This window comes from Branchiostoma floridae, chromosome 16 (genome assembly GCF_000003815.2).
Source record: "Branchiostoma floridae strain S238N-H82 chromosome 16, Bfl_VNyyK, whole genome shotgun sequence".
In the NCBI taxonomy this organism is placed as follows: domain Eukaryota; kingdom Metazoa; phylum Chordata; class Leptocardii; order Amphioxiformes; family Branchiostomatidae; genus Branchiostoma; species Branchiostoma floridae.
In genome coordinates this window covers 17,357,502-17,377,977 of record NC_049994.1, presented here as the reverse complement: position 1 = coordinate 17,377,977, position 20,476 = coordinate 17,357,502, and the positions used below count along the sequence as shown (strand labels likewise).

At 42.3% G+C, this 20,476-nt stretch overlaps 2 protein-coding genes across 3 annotated transcripts in view; both read right to left on the bottom strand.

Moving 5' to 3' along the window:
- Positions 1-1,345: 1,345 nt before the first annotated feature.
- Positions 1,346-6,161, bottom strand: LOC118403397 (wnt inhibitory factor 1-like). 2 transcript variants are annotated; one of them, XR_004829647.1, is made up of 6 exons: positions 6,069-6,161; positions 3,823-3,918; positions 3,425-3,517; positions 3,051-3,150; positions 2,514-2,633; positions 1,346-1,972 (listed from the first exon to the last, which is right to left on the bottom strand). XR_004829647.1 is itself a non-coding variant. In XM_035802107.1 (6 exons), exons 1-6 carry the CDS (start codon positions 5,794-5,796, stop codon positions 1,912-1,914), a joined length of 507 nt encoding a protein of 168 aa, XP_035658000.1. In that variant the 5' UTR covers positions 5,797-5,811; the 3' UTR covers positions 1,346-1,911. The 2 variants fall into 2 exon arrangements, 1 of the variants encoding a protein (XP_035658000.1); XM_035802107.1 differs by lacking the exon at positions 6,069-6,161 and adding an exon at positions 5,760-5,811.
- An 85-nt stretch (positions 6,162-6,246) lies between these two features.
- Positions 6,247-20,476, bottom strand: part of LOC118403033 — an 18,817-nt gene continuing 4,587 nt past the window's right edge. Inside the window, exons 2-9 of the mRNA XM_035801470.1 lie at positions 17,345-17,494; positions 11,260-11,487; positions 10,582-10,826; positions 10,172-10,249; positions 9,551-9,704; positions 7,069-7,209; positions 6,547-6,642; positions 6,247-6,293 (exon numbers count right to left, since the gene is read on the bottom strand). Of these exons, the coding sequence (XP_035657363.1) occupies positions 6,247-6,293; positions 6,547-6,642; positions 7,069-7,209; positions 9,551-9,704; positions 10,172-10,249; positions 10,582-10,826; positions 11,260-11,487; positions 17,345-17,494 (1,139 nt within the window). The remainder of the gene's footprint in view (positions 6,294-6,546; positions 6,643-7,068; positions 7,210-9,550; positions 9,705-10,171; positions 10,250-10,581; positions 10,827-11,259; positions 11,488-17,344; positions 17,495-20,476) is intronic.

Below are 20,476 nucleotides of genomic sequence, written 5' to 3'. Positions count from 1 at the left end.
CTTACGACTTTACTGGACGGACGATCCGCCATGTTGTTGTGGGAACGAGTTGCTGTCATCCCGATCCCAGTGTACTGTCATCTTGGGTAAGTTTTATATCTATTTTTCTGTCCCCTAAAATTGTCTTTCAACAACCGCTACGATCACTAGCTATGTCTCACTTTCAGTACTGCAATGGAAACGAATACAGGGTAACAATATATCCATTATTCTGTTTCGTGTAAAGCTTGCTATGACAATTGTTGCAGATTGGAAATAACGTTATACGTTAAAGTTCGTCAGTATGGTGTCGTTGTCGTGTGAATTATGCAAACTTTCTCATAAAGATTTTATAGTTTAAGACTTGTAAACTAGAAATATGTGACATTATACATATACATGTATCGTCCTTTACCCGGAGCAACATGACATTAAGCAAAGACTATCAACGTAAGACAATTCTATTAGGATGTTTCGAGGAAAAATCACTAGATAGTGTTTTAGACTTTGTTTAAATTTGAGAAAACCGACTAAAAACCTTTAGCCATGGAAGAAGTCTAGCAAGAATATAGCTGGGTAGACATAGTGATTGAGTCTTATACGCTCATATATTAAACGTTGTATTCTGTAGAATTTAAAGAAAAATCCACAATAAAGTCGTTGATACGTGAACATTCATTTTCGTTTCTTGTTTTATTGTGTTTATGAAATATGATAAATATAAAACATATGCAGAAGTCATTGAAAATCAACACACGCTCACAGATCGGCTAAACAGTGCCGAGTTGCCACCACAACCCGGTCTGGTGAATGGGTGAAACCTGATACATTTGTATCCTCGCGGCGGTTTGTTGAAGTCCCGCGGGTTTTCAGTAAACTTGAACGCGAACTGGATCTTCTGCTCCACCCCCCACAGACGGATTGGTTTCGCCCTGCCCATAGGTATCTACCCAGGCGTGATATTGCTGGTGAGTGTGGGGCGAAATTGATATCTGGCCTGGGATCTACCATTGAGAAAATTTGAGGGGGAAGGACCGTCAACTTTTATTGCAAAAGGAGACGGCGGCAGAATCATGTCATACACATCTGGTAATTTGTTTTCAATGAAACTATGGACAACGATGTAAAAACCGGAAAATAATCAATCTCAAGGCATATATACCAGTGCCGTATGATAGTATCAAAGCTAGTCGAGGAGTATAGCAGGCTGACCCCTTTGGAAGGGTATACTAGTCTCCAAGCAGACCCTACGATGCCTTAGAAATAGTATCAAAGCTGGCAAGGGACTAAGCGTAGCGGCACCAGGTGCCCGTTTGACTCCCTTTGGCCGGCTATACTCCTTTGCCAGCTTTGATCTCTTAAGGCACCGTAGAGTCTGCTTGGAGACTAGGGTATACTCCTTGGCTAGCTTTGATACTAACTAATGGCACCGGTGAATTTGCCTGGAGATGAGAAAATAATCATGTCAATCACTCTTGTTCATCGGAATCAGTCATAGATCAGTAAAACTGAAGCTAGATCCATTTAAAAGAGAAACTCATCAGCTCGCCCTCGTACTGTCGTAGAATGTGTGTCGTTCTTTCTCTCTGTTGGGTGGTAGCAACGTGGAGGTGATGCTTTCCATCCAGAAGCGCCTCCTGGCGTTATTACTGATACCGCAGCTAAAAATGTCTCCTGAAGTTTTCCCGCCAAAAGTCCTTTTCGCAAAAGCTGTCTGGGAATGACGTCAGCAGATTAAACGGCCTCTTGCACTGCCGAGTTGTCGTGACTCCTGCAGTTCTCACGTAAATCCACAGGCGGCGCTGTTCCATAGGAGTGAGCACCCAGTACGTCACAGGTCATAGTTCACTGCCATGGCCAACGACGCCATTTTATCTCTGGCACAGACATCACGGAGATTCGATATTGCACTGAAAATTTTGTCCAGGTTTTTTATAATCCACACTTGTAAACAGTTCTGTAAAAGGTTTTGTATATCATCTTGTAGAAGGACCTGGAATCAAGAAAATAACAACTTGACATTTTGGTTAAACATAGTCAGTTCGAAAATGAAAATGAACAAATATGAAAAGTATGCATAGGATATATATGTGACTGGGAAAATTTCCCAGCAAATTGGAAATTTCCCGGCAAATTGGAAATTTCAAGGAGGTTGAAAAAGGAAATTTCAACAATCTTTAATACTTCAAATTCATGCATGAAAAGAAAATGTATTGCTTCAAGTAACTCATTACAACGATAATGTGTGAAAAATCACATTAAAAGAAATCGTTAGCGTTAAGGGACACTTAAGAATATAAGATCGATGGTATGGGGGTAACCTTTATCCGTTGTTTTCAAAACCTGGGTATTTAGGTATATCAAGTCGATGAACTGAAGTTTCAAACTGCAATATTGCAAAACACCGCAATTTGAAACCAGCGTCCGTCGACCTGATATCCTTATATGTTCTATTCAAAAAAACAAAACAACGGATATAGGTTATCCCGCGAATAAAGGTAAATGAGCGTTTATCTAGACATCATGTGTTTTACCTTTCTTTGACGCACGTGTCCAGACTAAACGGGCCGCACTTTTCTTTAGTGACGGCCTTAAACTTCCTCTTGTAGCCCCTTCTGTACGGCTCGGAGGAGCGCTGGTACGTTTTACATCGTCTGGAAATATAGGCAGAACGGGGCAGCCATCAGAGACATGAGAGATGGCAGACTGTATCCCCGCGCCCTCTGGCGGGATATGCAGAAACTGCACTGTAGAAACACACACACACACACATACACACACACACACACACACACACACACACACACACACACACACACATACACACACACACACACACACACACACACATATAATGATATGCACGCCCACACCCAAAGGCGGATAAAAAAGACAATGCTTCATTCCCTTTGGGTGACTTCATAAGCCACGTACATGTATTGGGGTTTATCTACTTTTACACAGTATTTATAAGCTATTCTGAAGTATTCCCTTAAGCTGTTAGGAGGCGTTCTTAAGTGTGCTGTACCAAAGTCGTTACAGAAAGCAGACGGATCATAACTGTGGATTACCTGTGTTGACAATGGCTGCCATGGAAACCGTTTCGACACAAACATTTCCCGGATGTGCTGCATTTCCCACCGTTTTTACAACCTTTGACCCCACAAAGACCTGCGGACCAACAAAAGAGTAGTCAAAACTTACAAAGAGACAGACACAAGCACAGAGAGACAGACAGAGAGGGAGAGAGACAGAGACAGAGACAGAGAGAGGGAGAGAAAGAGAGAGTTCATTATTGTCTGTTTTCAGGATATGTTGAGACTAAAAGCAGATGATATGTTGAGGTCGGAAAATGATGTCATCTTTAACCCACTGTGTACTTCTTATCTTCTAGGTCTGTGTTATGTACCGTCACATAAATAAATAGTTAAAAAAAACTTCTTACCTTTGAGACACGCTCGAGATTTCCTCCTTTTGGAACATAGACTACCGAGGGGAGCCGCTAGGTTCGTGTTTCTCGGGTGTTGTCTGGAGATATCTGAACCAATGCAGAAGGATTAGAATACATGTATATGGTGAAAAAGGCGTAATGGAAAACAATGAAACACATTGATTCCATAAATTTGTAAAAGAAACAAATGAAAAAGGGTTAGCTATTGATACGAAGATCTATAACTTACATTTGTAGCTTTAGCACCATGGAAAAAAAAGTTTAATACAATGTCATGTTGGATAGAATATACACCTCCTTAGGTACAAGAATAGTACCGTGAGATACAATTTCTCTAAATGCTAAAATGTGTCAACAAAAGTTCAGTATTTTCTAGAAGCAGACGGACTAACCATTTTCGCAAGTTTTTCCCGTGAATCCTTGCCGACAGGAACACACCCCTGGCCTGACACAGCGGCCGCCATTTCGACAACCTTGGTGACATATCGCTGGCAAGGTCAGAGACGAATAGGTTAGAGGTACAGTCAAAAAGCACGGCATTTATTCGACACAATTGCAATATTTCCACATCACTATATCTACGCACTATAGATGTATAAGCCAACGGAATGATATGATAAAGTCTGGATGACTTCCTGGTTAGTTTACGTCCGTTCTGGAAGTCGCTGCGACAGCACAATGTTTCAGGTAGAGAATTTTAGAAGTTAAGATTCTATAACTTGATAAAACGGATGTTTAGACATATTTACCAGCCTATCATTATATCTACCATATACGTATCGGAGAGATCAGGATCTAGGCTAAATTACCATACGACGGTTCTGCGCCACCGAAAGCGGATGTTTTGACATAGTCACCATATTTTCGCATCACCATATTTTCCGCATGATAACCTTAGGCCAAACTGAGCTAATTTCATGGATGACATCCTCTGGAGACCCCAAAACTAATGCGCGAGGGCGACAAAAATCCAGCAAAAATGATGCTAAACCATATGACTGAACATCCAGTCCGTTCTTTCCCAAGTTGGTTTCTCTTGTGTTCAACTATAGATAAGACTGTGAGAGACAATCGTCGCCATTTTAATGATGGTTGTATTGCCATTCTTGTTTTAAGAGGAAAACAAGGGCACTGTGGCCCCATGCCATGACCATGTGCCCCCTTACCTGGGGAGTAGGTCCTCTGGCAATCATAAAATTTTTCTTGACCAGGGATGCTATTGTGTAACATGTGGCCACTTTTTTTTTTAAAGAACAGGCGAAAACCATTGCTATTGGGTTACATGTGGTCAGTTTTTTTCTAGAATAGGCGAAAATCAATGCGCGCTTGGATGTCATCCATAGAATTAGATACAATCTTTATTGACACGACAAAAGTACAGCGACTTTCGTAAGGTCTACGTATACATATATAACAACTACTTACAGTACAACTAAACACATATATATGGATATCTATAGGTATGGATACATCAACATAAAGGGTCTAGCATGTCATTTACACTATTGGTTCTACGGTATAAACAATCGTGGATATATTTGCCTACTTGTACACAATGTGGATTATCGCCTCCCAGAATGTACTTGAATTCATCTATCGAGCAGAGAGTAGCAAAGTGTTTAGAGCAAGTGGAAAGTAATGTGAACAGCTCTGTGCGTTTATCATCATATCGAGAACAATCCATAACAAAGTGACGTTCGTCTTCGAATTAAATCAGTGTGGCCTTATCTTACTGAGAGATCGCTGTCTAGCCGGTGTACCCATTATTCATCATGATCTCACGTTTACAAACACCTTGCCGACATTGTCGAAAACGGATGTTCGCACATATTTGAAAATTTACCGTCATATTTTCCGCATAATAATTACCTTATCCATTATCCACGAAGGTTAGACATCCAGGTAATACGATACACCGCGTAACAGTTACTCTAAGAACAGGATAGATTTGATATCATGATAACTGATGAAACGTGTCAGGTAGCATCCTCAGCCGCTAACAAAGGGCAGTGGAGGCTACCTGAAATGTCTGGCCGTTCCAAGAATCTGAGTGACTGATCATATTTGAGTAACTGTAATAAAACTGGAATAGAAACATTGTTGAAACGGCGATGATTGTCCTTTTCAGTCTAACTGGAGGTGAACATCAGACAAACCAAGCCTGGGAAAGAATAGACTGGATGTTTAGTCCTGTGGTTAAGCAGCATTAATTTCTGGATTTTATTTTTAAAAAATTGCCCTGGTGCATTACGTCTTGGGGTCTCCAGAGGATGTTATCCATAAAATTAAGTCAGAGTGGCCTTATCAAAAAGGGAGATCGTCGTCTCACCTTTGTCACACCGCGGCCCGACGTACCCCCGGACCATTAGATTCTAAGTCAACAAGGCTAACAACAATACCCATTGCTACTGTAACCTTAATACTGTAAATGCATTTAAGTTCGCAGGGATTTAATTTCGCGGTAGCACCATACACTATAAACTCTTACTGCCATGGAAAATATTCGCGGTGGTTTTAATTATGCAGTGAAGCGGCCACCGCGAAAACCGCGAACATTAAACCACCGCGAAAGTTTCTGCATTAACAGTAACACCTTACCACATTAACCTTATCAAAGAGATCGTCGCGATCGTCTCACCTTTGTCACACCGCGGCCCGACGTACCCCCGGGCACACCTGCACCTGTCCGGCGCCACGCAGGTCCCGCCGTTCTCACACGGGGCACGGCACAGCGCTGGGGGGGACACAACGGTGTTATGCCGGGTTCACATGTGCAACGTTTAACCACACTTAAAGGTGCGTTCCCATGTGCGTACTTAAAAGTTCGAATTCGTATGAGGTCCGTATGGAATTGTATGAAACTCTGAAAAATGCGGACATATAATATGCCAAATTGGTACACTTAATTTCAACTGTGACACGTTATGTGTATGCAATTTTCACAGTGACCTGTGGAGCCTGGTAGAGACTTCCATACGAACCTCGTACGGGCTTGAACATATACGTACCTGTGAACGCACCTTTAAGGGTGGTTAAACATCGCCGTAGCAACACTGGTACGTGCACATTCAATATTGCAGACAGAAAGATAGACCTAACAACTGCAATTGTCTCACCTGTTTGGCACACCTGTCCGGCGTACCCATACGGACAGAGACAGGTATTCCCTGACGTGCACACACCGCCGTTCTGACACGCCCTCGTGCAAGCGCCTGGTGAACGAGGTTAAGTTGGAAACATTTAGTTAATAATAAGTGATTTTCAAAACGAATGCTCCTAAACTCGTATGTGACCTGTTTAAAAGGAGGCATTTTTCAATCCAATCGTTTGTACTTAAGCTTGTTACCGGAAATGCAGTTACGGTTATGATTGATATGACCTCAAAGTGCATGCTTCCCTCCAGTTCTATTGATATAACGTTACATATGTAATATAAATCTATATACAATGGGATACATATATTCCACACTTAAACATATATGATATCATTAATTCTACCATGCACATATGATACAGTTATACATGTATCTAACGTTTAGAAATAGTTAAGATTTCTAGGGGCTTTAAACCTCCAAAAGGACAGTCAGTAGTTCATTTTCCCGACCATTTCCGGACGACTCTTTTTTTCCTTACGTTACCTGGACATTTGGCCATGACGCACGCCGCGATCTCTGTCCTGGAGCAGTCTGTCCTGATCTCGTTCCCGGGGCAGTAAGAGGCTCTTGTGCGTTGTCCGCTGCCGCAAGTCACAGAGCACGGCGACCAGGGGGACCATAAAACTGCAAGGGGCAGAGTACTATTGATCATTAATGATTGTTTGTGTACCTGAGAAAAGTATGTTGAATTGAATTACCTGTGACGTTATCTAACCTTTATCGGCGGGGTAACATATATCCGTCATTAAAAATGGGTTATTTAGGAACATTATACTGACAGACGGTGGTTTCGAATTGCAGTGTTGGGAAAATATTGCAGTTTGAAAAAAAAAACGAATACAGATTACGCCAATATTGGGAAATATTTCACTTTGATGTAACAATGGATAAAGGTTACTTCGCGGATAAAGAAGAACTAGCGTTACACAAATTATGAAAAATACGGAAATACCGAAGGTGACGGAGTCTACAACGGTGCCTATCGAACACCTTCTCCTGGCGTTTTGCTGGTTGGCACTACGTACCGGGCCACCAACAATGTCTGACTGAACTAAAATATACTATACTGTCGATACCGTCAAATTACACTGAAATAGCGGAGAGCATATTTTCAGTAAGTTAATCAAAACCAAACTACACATTGCCAAAGCAATAGCAGCAGCCTGTTCTTTTGCCCAACCACTGACATGGGAGCCAGACTCTATGCGGGGACTAATCTCCAAGCAGATCTTGCTGTGGCAAATGGGAAGGAGTTTAGCCGGCAGAGGAGTTATTGGCCACAGCGAACACGTTTCTGAAAAGATCGCCCCTCCCGGTGCCTTTGAGCGGTTCCGTCCTACGGCAGATCTTCGCTGTGGCCAATAACTCCTCTGCCGGCTAAACTCCTTCCCATTTGCCACAGCAAGATCTGCTTGGAGATTATGCAGGGACAGCACAAACCAGCTATTCGGTCCAAGGCCAGGGGAACTTTCCCCACCCACGACGCCCCGTGAAAAGCCTTGAGCTACAGTCTGATTTCCAGACTAACCACCCCCTGTCTGTGTGCCGGTTGCCGTGTGAGGACCACCAGCAAAGTGACTGATGCCGTGGTGTCACGGGTACCTCATCAGCTGTCTGTACTGAAGCGGCACGCGTACGGCTGCACCACATTAAAAGTTAAGTCAGGGGTGTCTCGTTTCTATAGGGATGGGATGGATGGGCTTTACTTTCAGTATTGACCAGTTTGAAAGCAAACTTGAAAATGTTGAAGTACAAAACTTTGACCAAAGCGCTTATATTCATCCATTTTCTCATTCCAAGGGCTAGCCCAGATAGTTTGACTTCATATGGATTTCATAAACCAAGCCCAGTATCAGGATTGTTTTATTTAGCTATGCCGTGAGGTACCTTCATACTAGTAATTGGTTAAGAGGATTTTCACAGCATGCGTCCATGTAAAGTGGAGAGAGATTCCCCATGAGTGTAAAAGGTTCAAAAAGCGTACCCGAGCATCAATTATGTCAATGACAATGACAATGATCTTTATTGCATATCCCTGCCCAACATGGGCTAAATGCATTGAGTTAGATAACTTAAGTATAGGTGTAGAGAGGTTACATGATATATCTTCTAGAATCTACGGAGTCTCTTTGTTCTTTTTAAAACTTGTGTAAGAGGTTGTATCCTACTTTAACCCCATTGGTTGTAGGACAGTGGTACGTGTTTGAGAGAAGCCTGAGTTCGGTGTTGGAGTATTTTGGAAGATGTAAAGGCAAAGACAGGCCATTTACCATTTATCACGTCTGAAGACATCTGTGAAGTTCAAGTTTGTGCTCAAAGTGAGACGAAAACGTCTGGAAGAGTCGCAGGAGGGGAGGAATGTACGGCGGGACGGAGCGTTCCCTGGCACGGCGAGATTTACCCGGCGTATTTGTACAGGTGATGGTCCTGACATGGCTGGTGGGGAGGCCGTGGGAATCGTGCTGGGAGTGGGTACAGCTGAGCCGAGAATAACGTGCACGGAGTTACAAATGTACAGAGAACTTCTTTCTACATTTTCAAAGGAGCGGTAAGAGCTCCAGCCTTATCTCCAAGCAGATATTGAGAGGTAAATCATAGCGTTTACCTTGCTTCCCGTTTGTGTTACAGGTGATGGTAACCTGACATGACGTGTTGGAGACCGTGGGAATCGTTTATGTTACAAAGTACCTCCTAAAACTAAAAGAAACGGGCAGCTAGGAAAACAAAACTATTTTTTCTTTGGACGTCTCCTTGGAGGTTACCCCTGGCCGGGTTCCGAACCGATGCCCCACCGGGTAGTTTACGTGCTCTTCTTTTTTCTCTCTTCTCTTTACGGCGGGACCCCGTTGGACACAGAGCGAGTGACGTGACACTACTACTTTGGGGCTCATCAGACAACAGGGTTGACAGTAGTTACGTCACAATCACTTCAGCGTAAACAACATATATAGATATCCGAACATACCGACTGGCTTCGGAACTTCGGGCGCCATTTTCCTGCTGGTGACGGCAGGAATCGTGCTGGTGGCGAATCGCGGCCTAGGTTCAGTCTCGGCCAGGAGCGGCACGATGTCGTTGGCGAATGTGGTGACTTCTTCCAGGATCTTTGTGTCCTCGTCCTGTAGTGTAAGAGACTAATTACATGTGGTTATCCAATGACATTTCTTAATTCTAGATCAGGAGCCTGAGTTGTGACTTTCTTAAGACTCTATTGAGGCTTTATTAATTAAAAATTCAATAATAATACATCCAATGGTGCACCACTAATCTTCCTGGACTTCTGGAGATACAAATCTTACAAACAGCAATAACATACATCAAGGAGGCTGAAAGAGGGATTTCTACCTCCTTGCATACATACAATCGTCAAATACTAGCACACTGTTACAGTGACATTAAATTTAAAACCAGTCTTACAACAGGTTATTTGGTGCTTACGATTTGGGTGATGAAAAATTAAAATTGTTTTTTAATCACTTTGTTTGTTAACTGTTTTTCTAAAAATATTTTGGCAAATGTGTGTAAGTGTAAGTGAAAGAGCAAGTGCTTTTTTCGCCATAGGAAAATGGAGAAAGAGCATACTCACCACAGACTGGCCGCTGGTTGGGCACTGCAACGCTGCGTCACTGGGATCGTCAGAGAACACCAACTGCTCAAGCTCACCCTTCCAACGCGGTTGTATAAAACGTATTGTTACTCCCATCAGCGTGTACTGACATACTTTAGCCGAATAAATACCTGTAGTGAGTGCGTTCTAGAAATCTACAGTGTACGACAGTTAAAAGATCTGAGAAAAGTTTTCACTATCATTCTTTTTTTTTTACAAATGATCGATTATGGCCATTGATAATATATTCAAGTTGAACGTAGTATCACCATTCCATTTAACTTTGACTTGTACAACTCAGAACTGTTTTAGAAAACCGTATGCACAGTACTTATCTCATAGTGATAAAAGTCATGTTTTGAAAAAAAGTTTGCAAAAGTTCGACCTACCTGAAAATTTGGCCCGATAGTAAGTATCCCGCTGTTGTTGATATAAGGAGCTTTTGACCTCTGGATTGTCTCCGTCATTTCGAACACACAGTCCATGTAGAACGTGACCTCTGAACCCTGAACCCGGAAGGAGAACTGGTGCCACTTGCCATCAGAGAGGTCCACAGAGAAGCGAGGTGACCCTGACGTCGGTTTGCCGCCCAGCTCGGCGTACCGCAAAGTGGGCGCGTTTCCTACCTCTATTGCTGTAGGAAAAAAAATGGGCGAAGACATTCTTAATTTTTCATTATCTTTTTTTTGCCAGAGTGGCTTTCTACTGATGGTAATGGAAATTGCTTTTCAGAGAGAAACTGGGGAACATGTAAAGCCAATTAGGTTTAATATATAGAGGTTGTCTATATATAGCCTTCCTGGTACAACTAGTTGGAAGAACAAAAGTTTTTGGGTTAAAGATTCTATTATATGTCAATGAAGGTTAGGCATCCTGGCAGTAAGAAGATTAACTGTTATCTTACGTACGATTCTTTCAGAAACGTTCAAAACTTGATCTGAACAGAAAAGGAAGACGAAATAGAAATAAAGATTGAACATTGAACAATCAATGGTCATGAGACAGATTTACATAAAATATTTTCACCTTTTTTTACATTGATTTAGATACAATGTCACATTCCTTACCAATTTGAGTTTCGCCCGAAGAACTGGCGACAGTTGTCAGGAAACCTCTGGAACCCTCGCGAGGTTTCGCGGTTGCGATTACCGAAAAGTCTGACGGGAAGGATTTTGGAAACAAGATGGCGGTGGGGAAAGGAAGTTCCCGGATGTTGTCGAATAGGAACGCCGAAGGTCGCTCCTTGCTCCTTGCCACGTTTGAAACGTCGACGAAACGTAATAGATCTTTTACACCTGTGAAATGAGACAAAACAAAACAAAATATTTCTCAGTTAATAACACAGTAGAGACATCTGGAGAAATAAAGACAAAAATGTAAAAATATAATGCTTTTCACCCTTGTTGAGTTGTACGTCAACAAAGGAGCTTTTATCCTGATATAAAAGCTCCTTGATCCAACGTCAACGACTGCGCTTCATTGTATTTGATGATCCATATGTTTTCATCATGCCTTGTCTGTCCAGATATCACACTCAGTTCTTTAATTATGGTGTTATTCTCAATTTTGGATATCCTAGGGAACGAGGTCACATCGATATCGTTGCGATTTCCCTTTTCAACATTTGCTTGTACTTAAGTTGTGTAGAGTGACAGTTGTTTCGCAACCAGGTAAAAGTTTGAATCTTTCACACCCTTTTCGATCAGTGCGGTGGGTTCTGATCAAGTTAGTGCTCGAGATGATTTTTCCTCAAACACGTACGGAGGCTCCTTTTATAATACGGTCCATATGAGAAACGTCCCCAACCGAAGCTAGGTACTCATTTTCACCTGAGTCGAGTGCACTGATGAGGAAATATGTGTAAGATGCCTTTCCCAAGAAAAATGCTTATCGGTAATGACCATATCCAGTACCAACTTCAATCCAAACTTCCTTCATTTTTTTTTTTTTTTTTGCTTCAGGTGTTTGAAATCACTCTTTGACCTGGGAAGAAATATCCTTTATTTCTTTCTTCCTTTACACTGATTCTTAAGCGAATCTCAATGCATTTCCCATTTGGGCCTGCTATAAGGATTCGAACCCGGAACCTTTAGATTTCGATCCAACAGTCCTGACCGCCTCGCCACCTTGTTGTGTCATGCTTGGCGGCGTGGCGCCATTACAGTAGAACGGAAGCCGTGTCGTTGAAGTGGGACAACGGGCAGAAATGTTCCCGCCGATCTTATCGGAAACCGTGTTGAAAACCTGTCGGCCTGACGTTAACAAGGGCTGCTGCCACCTGGTGAGAAAACGGGCTGGGTTTTGGGTCCTGTGACATCTTACAAATACAATCTTTATTGACACGACAAAAGTACAGCGACTTTCGTAAGGTCTACATGTAAAACAACTACTTACAGTACAACTAAACACATATATATGGATATCTATAGGTATGAATACATCAACATAAAGGGTCTAGCATGTCATTTACACTATTGGTTCTACGGTATAAACAAGAGTATTAAAGAGACTGAGGCCGGGCTTTGAGGATTTCATTTACTTCCCCGTTTTGATAGATCAAAACTTTTTTTTTCGCACAGATCAAAACAGTATTTTAGTTGCCCAGGCAATTCTGCTCTTCTGATTCCGGATAAAAAGGTGGACAAAATAATCCCACTGTCTTAAAAATGATGATTTATAGGTTAAATTCCAATATAGAATACAATCCAAACCTCATTCCATTTTTTTTGCTCCGGCTGTTCGACCTCACTCCGAGATCCGGGAAGAAATGGCAGACGTTCTGTTATGTTTTCCTTTGCAATGATTCTTAAAAGAATCTTAATGCAAAACAACTTTTCTAAACTTTTGTTCAAGTCTTCAGTTTCAGTCGTTCGATCTCTACCATGCTGACCTCGAACCGTTCCATGACCCCGAAAAAACAAGATGGCGGCCGCAGCCGTCCATCATCGATCACGGAACGGGGTGACGATTTAAAAGCGGCCATTACAGACCATTACCCGTCATTACCGATAAGCAGAGCGCGCCGCTTGTTTAGCGTCACAACAAACACTCTCCAGGCCTGGGAGGTTGTTACAGGCTATCACAACTATACACCGCACAGACACTAGCTACTTAGGCGGTCACAGGGGACAACGCAGGTAAAAGCCTAATCTCCAAGCAGATCTAGCGGTGGCAAGGTAGTGTTCAAAGGGCCAACCAGTAAAAGTCACATCTTTACCGCGGTGAGGAAACAACTTCTCTGGATGGACGACTCCCCTAGCGTACCTTTGACTCTATTTGTCCAATTTCTACAGTAACTATTGGACCACCTCATGTTCCGCGGAGCCTGGCAGAGGCTACAATTGCCCAAATATGAAAATATGGAACGGTGATGGTAACATTTTAACAAGGCGGTCCATCACTGTTACCCATTCCTTGGGAAAACCCTGACACGATATACGTAGTGGTTAATGATACGTTTCTAGATATCAGGGTCTAATTTGAAACCACCGACCGTTCACCTAGTCTCCAAGCAGACCCTACGGTGCCTTATCAAAACTGGCAAAGGAGTATAGCCGGCACCGGTGCCCGTTTGACTCCGTCTGGCCGGCTATACTCCTTGACCAGCTTTGATACTATCTATAAGACACCATAGGGTCTGCTTGGACACTACAATTCACCCAACTTTTCACGCTCCCACTAGTTTGCACGCTACCAACCGTGGTAAGGGCCTTACTCCGTCTTTGAGGATCCTTGATTCAAGTCGGTCCGCACCTTGAGTCAATTTGACACACCTTTTTCTTTTTTTCTTTAAGAATACGCCGGCAACATAGAACGCGGGTCAAAAGATAATAAGCATTGGTAGACTGTGTATGTGTCACTGTTGGTACCCTATCGTGTTACCTGCAATTAGCCCTCTGGCAAGAATTTGCAATAAACTATAATAAAAAAAGTCTGATGATCGTTTCCCTATTGATGTTTGAATATTGAGAATAGATATCATTATTTGCTTCACTACCATTTGAGAATATTCAAGTTTCAAATATTTAATTTTATAGTAAGTACTCTTAAATGCATCTACTTAGTAGACCGACCCTTCACTTTAAGATAGACCTTTAATCGCCTTTAATCAGTAACAGAACAGTCGTGCTAGTTCCGGCTTACCGTGCCAGCAGGTTTTGTTTAGGTGATGAGCCTCAAACAGGGAGGAAGGAGGCTCCCCGGCAGACCTGTCTGTGATCGGAGCTTCTACTGTAGGCCGCACAAGTTTTATCTAGTGGAGCACATCAGATTCACACACTAAATACGTCATGTGTGGCGTAATTGGTAGAGCGTTCGGCTAGGAATCTAGAGGTCGTCCGGATCGGAGTTCGATACCCGCCGTGCCCCCGAATTTGTGCATTTGAGAAAGGCACTTAACACGACCTTCCTCACTTCACCAAGGTGTAAAAATTGGGTACCTGACTTCAGTTGGGGAGGAAAAAAGAATACTTTTACCTTCTGTCTGTACCGTGTATGTGGCACTGTTAATATAAGTTACTAGAACTTAAGTGCAGTGCCGCATTGACCCCGTCTGTCCCAAAGCAAATATTACAAAATATGACGAGAGAGCGCGGAGCTAAAGAAATAATCTTATGAGAATGGATGTTGAGATTTTGAGATGGACAGACGAAAAATGTCGGAGCAGGTGCCAAGAAAAACCGAACATTAAGAGTCGAAACAAGCTGAAACAGGTGAATAAGAGAAATACATTCAACTAACTTATCTTTTTATCAATTTGTCTAGTTTATTTTATCTAGAACCATATACTTCTCTTCATAACGCTTTTTAGAATTTTCTGGACAACGACCAAAAAACAAAGAATCGTGCACGTGGGAACCAAAACCACACGCCTTTTGACGTCTTGACGCCGCACACCAATTCAAGTCGGGGTGGCCCTACAGAAACATCTGGCGAGAATATCCCCCGTCTCGGCCGGGTGCACGCGGCTGAGTTTGGAGGACACCTCTTAAGTGGTACTCTCCTCATCGTCTGGTGCTTCCGGAAGCTTCGGATGTCCCGGAACGAGGCAGCGCGAAACCTGTAGATCATTTCTGCTGACAACTAGCCCTTAAGGAGAGGAAAGTGTAGCTACAATTTCAACTCTCTTCCCCCCCCTCTCTCCCTCTCTCTTTCCCCATCTGTCTCTTTCACTCACTCACTCTCACATCCTCTTTCACTCGCTTTCGCATCCTCTCTCTCTCTGTTTATCCCCCCCTCTCTATATATATACATACATGCATACAAGAAGACACTATATGTTTGTATGTATGTATGTATGTATGTCACTATGTGTGTGTGTGTGTGTGTGTCTGTCTGTCTATCTGTGTTCCCTTTTCTGGAATAGAGCTAGAGTTTCAGAAAAATATTAAAAATGTACACGGATTCTGAAGAAACTTGTGCCGGTGTAATTATCCCAGCCCCTGCCCCCTCCACCCGCGCAGTGACCCGTGGTGACGGGAGCGCGGCAGAACTGCATGCCGGGCTGACAGGACATTCATCAACTCACCAGCTGCACAGAGACACACCGCGAACCGCCGTAGTCTGGGGAGAGGGAGGGTTCAAACTTCTCTATACTTATAAAGCATATGTTGTACTATTGGAACTGTTTTTTTTTATTCCCCCCGTTTTGTTGCGAAAACAAGGCAAATTGCGGGGGAAAAAAGAGGTCGAAAAAGATACGATTTTTGACAGAGGAAAATTTGTATTGGGAAACTAGAAGATTCAAAACCTAAAACCACTGTAGCGGACATACCCAGCTATAAACAAATTTCTCAAAATAGATTTGCACATTTCTTTAAATCTTTTACTTTCTAGTTTGTTAATCTAGAAAATTTGGGAGCCGGCAAGATTTATCAATCAACTTTTTCGTTGACCAAGGGTGAACGGTGACTTTTCGAGTTGCATCAATGTTTCCAGGAAACCTTTCTTTTTGTAAACTCATTTCATTGTTAGTAACAACAAGTAAAAAGTATGTTAGTCATGCTATAATTATAAATTTCGTGTGCCTATTACACAAGCCTTGCTGACACCTGTACCCTGAGAATGCCGGGACCACGAACCCGCACTAACTGTTCTATCTGAGCGCACGCAAGGAACCATGCATGGAACAGCTCAAGTGGCTCTGACATGAAAAATGAGTTAACTCGATCTAGACGATAAGAGTTTTTCTCTTTACCTCCTTGACTCGAGTTTTGTTTCCTTTGACGTTATGATAAATTACTTCTTCGCTTGTTCAGTACTTTCGCCAAGAAGGTTTCGCTAAGATCCCGCGCTAACTGTTCTCTCTGGGTACACAGAAGGAGCCCTATATGGAACTACTCTAGTGATTCTGACATGAAAAATAAGTTACCGATAGGGGAACTTTCTTAACTGGTGTTGTTGTTTCCATTAACGAAATGATATATTACTTCTTCGCTTGTTCAGTACGATAGGCAAGAAGGTTATGTTTTCGGTATCGATTGTGTGTGGCTAAACAGCATAACTCAGGACGTTATAGATGGTTTGTTATGAAGTTTGGAATGTGACCAGGTCTCAATCTCGCAACCCATATCTTATGATTCTGCTTTGTATGTATTATGTAATGTCTTTGATGCAAGTAAACGAAAAAAAAATCCAACATTTTTCTCCTAGTTTTGCTTAGTTCAGTCTCCGCACACGTGCAGCAGTTCTGTTATCTTCTTGGCATGAAGAACGTCTGCTCTGTCAGTTACAGACGAGACGGACAGTTCTTCATGTCTATAGAACTCCAAAGGCTAATTCCCATCATTAATCACTGCTGTAAGTGGACACGGTCAGCAAGGGAAGGTGGTAACAGTACGACCGGGGTTCAAAATGTTTTCCTTCTCTCTTCTCTAACGTTACTGATTTTGAAAAAGGGCGTCAGCTGCAAAGTAATGATCACAATTAGTTAGGTTTTGGTGGAAATTCTTTAAAATGTTTCATATTTAGCATACCTGTGCCCGGTATTTGATATGTTCCTCCTGTTTCTGGGTGAGGTCGAGAAATTGGCATGGCACTACAGAAACACTTGGTGATAATATCCCCCGTCTCGCTGTTGGTTGCGAGCGTTACATTCTTCCGAAAAGTACGAATTTCAGGATCCACACGGAATTCTATGTCTGTATCACTCACCGTCACATTTGAACTTGTTGCAGGATCTATTTTCTTTGCTGACGCCTTCACAGCTTTCGACGACGGACTTGTCACAGGTTCTCGACCTAGTTTGTACCCCTCCGCCGCAGGACTGCGAACAAGGCTGCCAGTCCGACCATGGTCTCCAGCCTGTGTATTAAGAATACATATGTATAGATGAAGTCAACGTTGAAGAAGCTTAAGAATACTAGTACATATATATGGACATATTCAATGTTGAATCAAGACTGCCTTCTTCTATTTATTCTTTTCTCGTCCTCAATTGAGGGGATTTTTTCAAGCAGATAATTGTGGAAGCAAGACGGAAAAACGGAATAGTCAAAGACAAAGTGTCTGTTGAAATCCGTAATGTCCCATTTTTACTTTGGCAACGAACGTTAATTGAGCGACCAATTTGTTGTCCTTTTTATTTCTTTTAAAGAATTTATTTGATAAAGAAGTGTGTTTTGTAAGGCTTGTGTGTTTTGTCTTTCAATTGTGTTTTTACATGTTGGATCATATTGAATTTACGACATTTCCCGTGCTTGAGCCAACAATTATTTTCCAAATCATATTTGACTAAAATTTTACAATCTTCCAGCGTACGAAACATATACAATCCTAGCATTTCACCATTACCAAGAAGCGAGAAGAAGAGGAATTTCTGTGTTAGACTAGATCTATGATGTATGCTCTTTACTTAGCTCGCTTGGGCAAAAACGTACAATAAAGGTCTTCATTCATTCATTATTTTCCCTATTAGCCTAAAATTTACCATTGCCAGCGTATCCTGGTGTCTACATGTATTACAGGAAAGGGGAGCTAAAGCCCTTGAGATTGTTGACAAACCCCCCGCCAGTCGAGAGGGTGGTGCGGACAGTAAACAAGCCCCGCGGAGCCCAGAAGGAGATTTTCGGCGCCTTGGCTTCGTCTCCGCCACTTCTCGCACAATCGCTCGGGTTTCTCAGCGACGCGGAGTTCTCTCGCAGACGATAACGGATAAGGAGGACAATGGTGCTCACAGAGGTCGGTGGACAGCAGGGCGATAAAATCATGGCACCGGTGTAGTCTCTGCCAGACTCCGGCCTGGCCAAATAGTAATAGGGGACTTAGGCCAAGTTAGCTTTAAAAGTCTGGTGGGCCTAGGAGTGAACTGGCCGGTCGGCGAAAGTTAGACTGACTGAAATCCCATGGCAACTTATTTGTGTATTTATGGGTACCAGTACTGTGTATGTTGCACTGTAAATAGATATAGTTTACCAAATTGAGTGCTAACAGAGGTCCGCGGACATTAGGGCGAACTCACTCGCGTTTGTCCTGGCCTCCATAGGGGGCTCTTTGGGCGCTACTCCCCTTTTGCTGGCCATTTCTGGGTCGTGTCACAAGCGAACCAGTTCAAAAAGAAATGACCAGCAACTGAGCAAGAATGTATTATGAGCGACATAAAAACGACAAAAAGGTCCTGAGACTGAGACAGCCTGCTATGGTCAGGTCTGCCCGATTCTGAGACCTGCAAACTTTCATCTCAGCCAGACTAACTGCGGTGGATATAGGGGTAATACTGAAGAATGCATGCAGAATACCATTATAGTTTAGTGTGATATTTACCCGCTGGGTCACCATAAAAAATGAGCGTAGAGATACATTCATACATACGATATAACCGTTAACCTCCAAGTAAGGGGGTAGCTGACAGAAAGAGACGGCATATAAGAAAAAAGGTCACTATTTTTTCCATCAACCTCTGCTTGAAGAATATAGGTCAGTGTCTGTTGTTTGTAGGATGACGTTTGTTATGCTTAAGTCTTTGTTTATGTCTCCATTTTTCTTCGATGACCCCTCGGAATGGATCTTAGACATAACACTGGACACTTTGATAAGAATGCGCAGATTGTTTAAGTTACTATGTATAAACTGACTTTGATAAGAGACGTATATTGCATAGGATACTGTATATAAACTGGAATCACGTACCATGAAGTATCATGAAGTTAAAATCAGATATCTCTACAGCTAAGAGAACTACGAGGGGCGGTCAATAAGTATTGTCCCTGACCCACTTCCAGTCGTCTGATCTAGATGAAATTTTGTATGTGTAATGATTCATATCTTTATAGGTTTTGTTGCAAAAAACAGCTCTGAACTAATTATGGTTTCTGATTTACTGGTCTTTGAACTGAGTCAGGTGCAAATGGACCATGTGTGAAATGGAACCAGTTGAGTGTGGTTCCTATGAAGAGAAAGACTAATAACTGTGCCGAGTTTCATTAATCTTCTACTATGGAAAATGGGTCAGGGGCATTACTTATTGACCGCCCCTCGTATGTTCGAAACAAAAATACGGTTGAAACATACCCTTTTAGATGACAAAAAGAGAATGGCAACAATAAGACGAACTGTTAGAAAATACTTTACAAAACGAGGGATGGTAAAGTTAAAACTTGTCCTTGACATACCACAGCCTGATGAATGCAACTGTTATTATGCTGAATTGTTGATTTGACCTTGGTCATTATTGCCTCTTTTCTTGTCAGTTTATGCGTATTTTTTTCGCGCTGTGCGTTCTTTACTCTTGCGACGTTTTGTGCCTTTTAGTGGAAACTTCCCCCCATTCATTCATTCAAAACGAAAAGTGTTGTCTTCAAAACTCCTAAAGACCAAGCGTATTTCGTGCAATTATCCGGCGTGTGCAATTATAATGCGAAGCTACAAAGTTGGATCGTATGATACTGTATACTAGTACGTTGCAGCGCAATGTGCACCGTGACACGTAAGTGATTAAGTCCCCTTTACAAATCAATAATTTAGCTCGGCCGAGTTGTCAGCGAGCTCTAAATCACGAGGAGGTATGACCCTGATACCTACGAATAAATAGCAGAGTTTCTTCGTCGGCATCAGGGTCATACCTCCTCGTAATTTAGAGCTCGCTGACAACTCGGCCGAGTTAAATTCTTGATTTGTAAACGGGGCTTAATGGCGGCTATAACTGCTACTAAGGCCCCCTTTTCCCCTAGACGGCGATCGCGATGCACTCTCACTGCGACCTATAACTAAATATAATATATGTATCCTTTGATTTCATACTAGGTATATCAAACATTAAACATACAAAGTGTAAAATCATTCTTTTCT

What these genes read in the sequence shown, in the direction of transcription:
- LOC118403397 (XM_035802107.1), bottom strand. Translation starts at nt 5,796, where the DNA reads ATGGTCCGGGGGTACGTCGGGCCGCGGTGTGACAAAG. An exon ending in GGGAAAAACTTGCGAAAATG is followed by an intron (nt 3,518 to 3,822) that starts GTTAGTCCGTCT and finishes GCATTGGTTCAG; the next exon opens with ATATCTCCAGACAACACCCG. An exon ending in GGCAGCCATTGTCAACACAG is followed by an intron (nt 2,634 to 3,050) that starts GTAATCCACAGT and finishes CTATATTTCCAG; the next exon opens with ACGATGTAAAACGTACCAGC.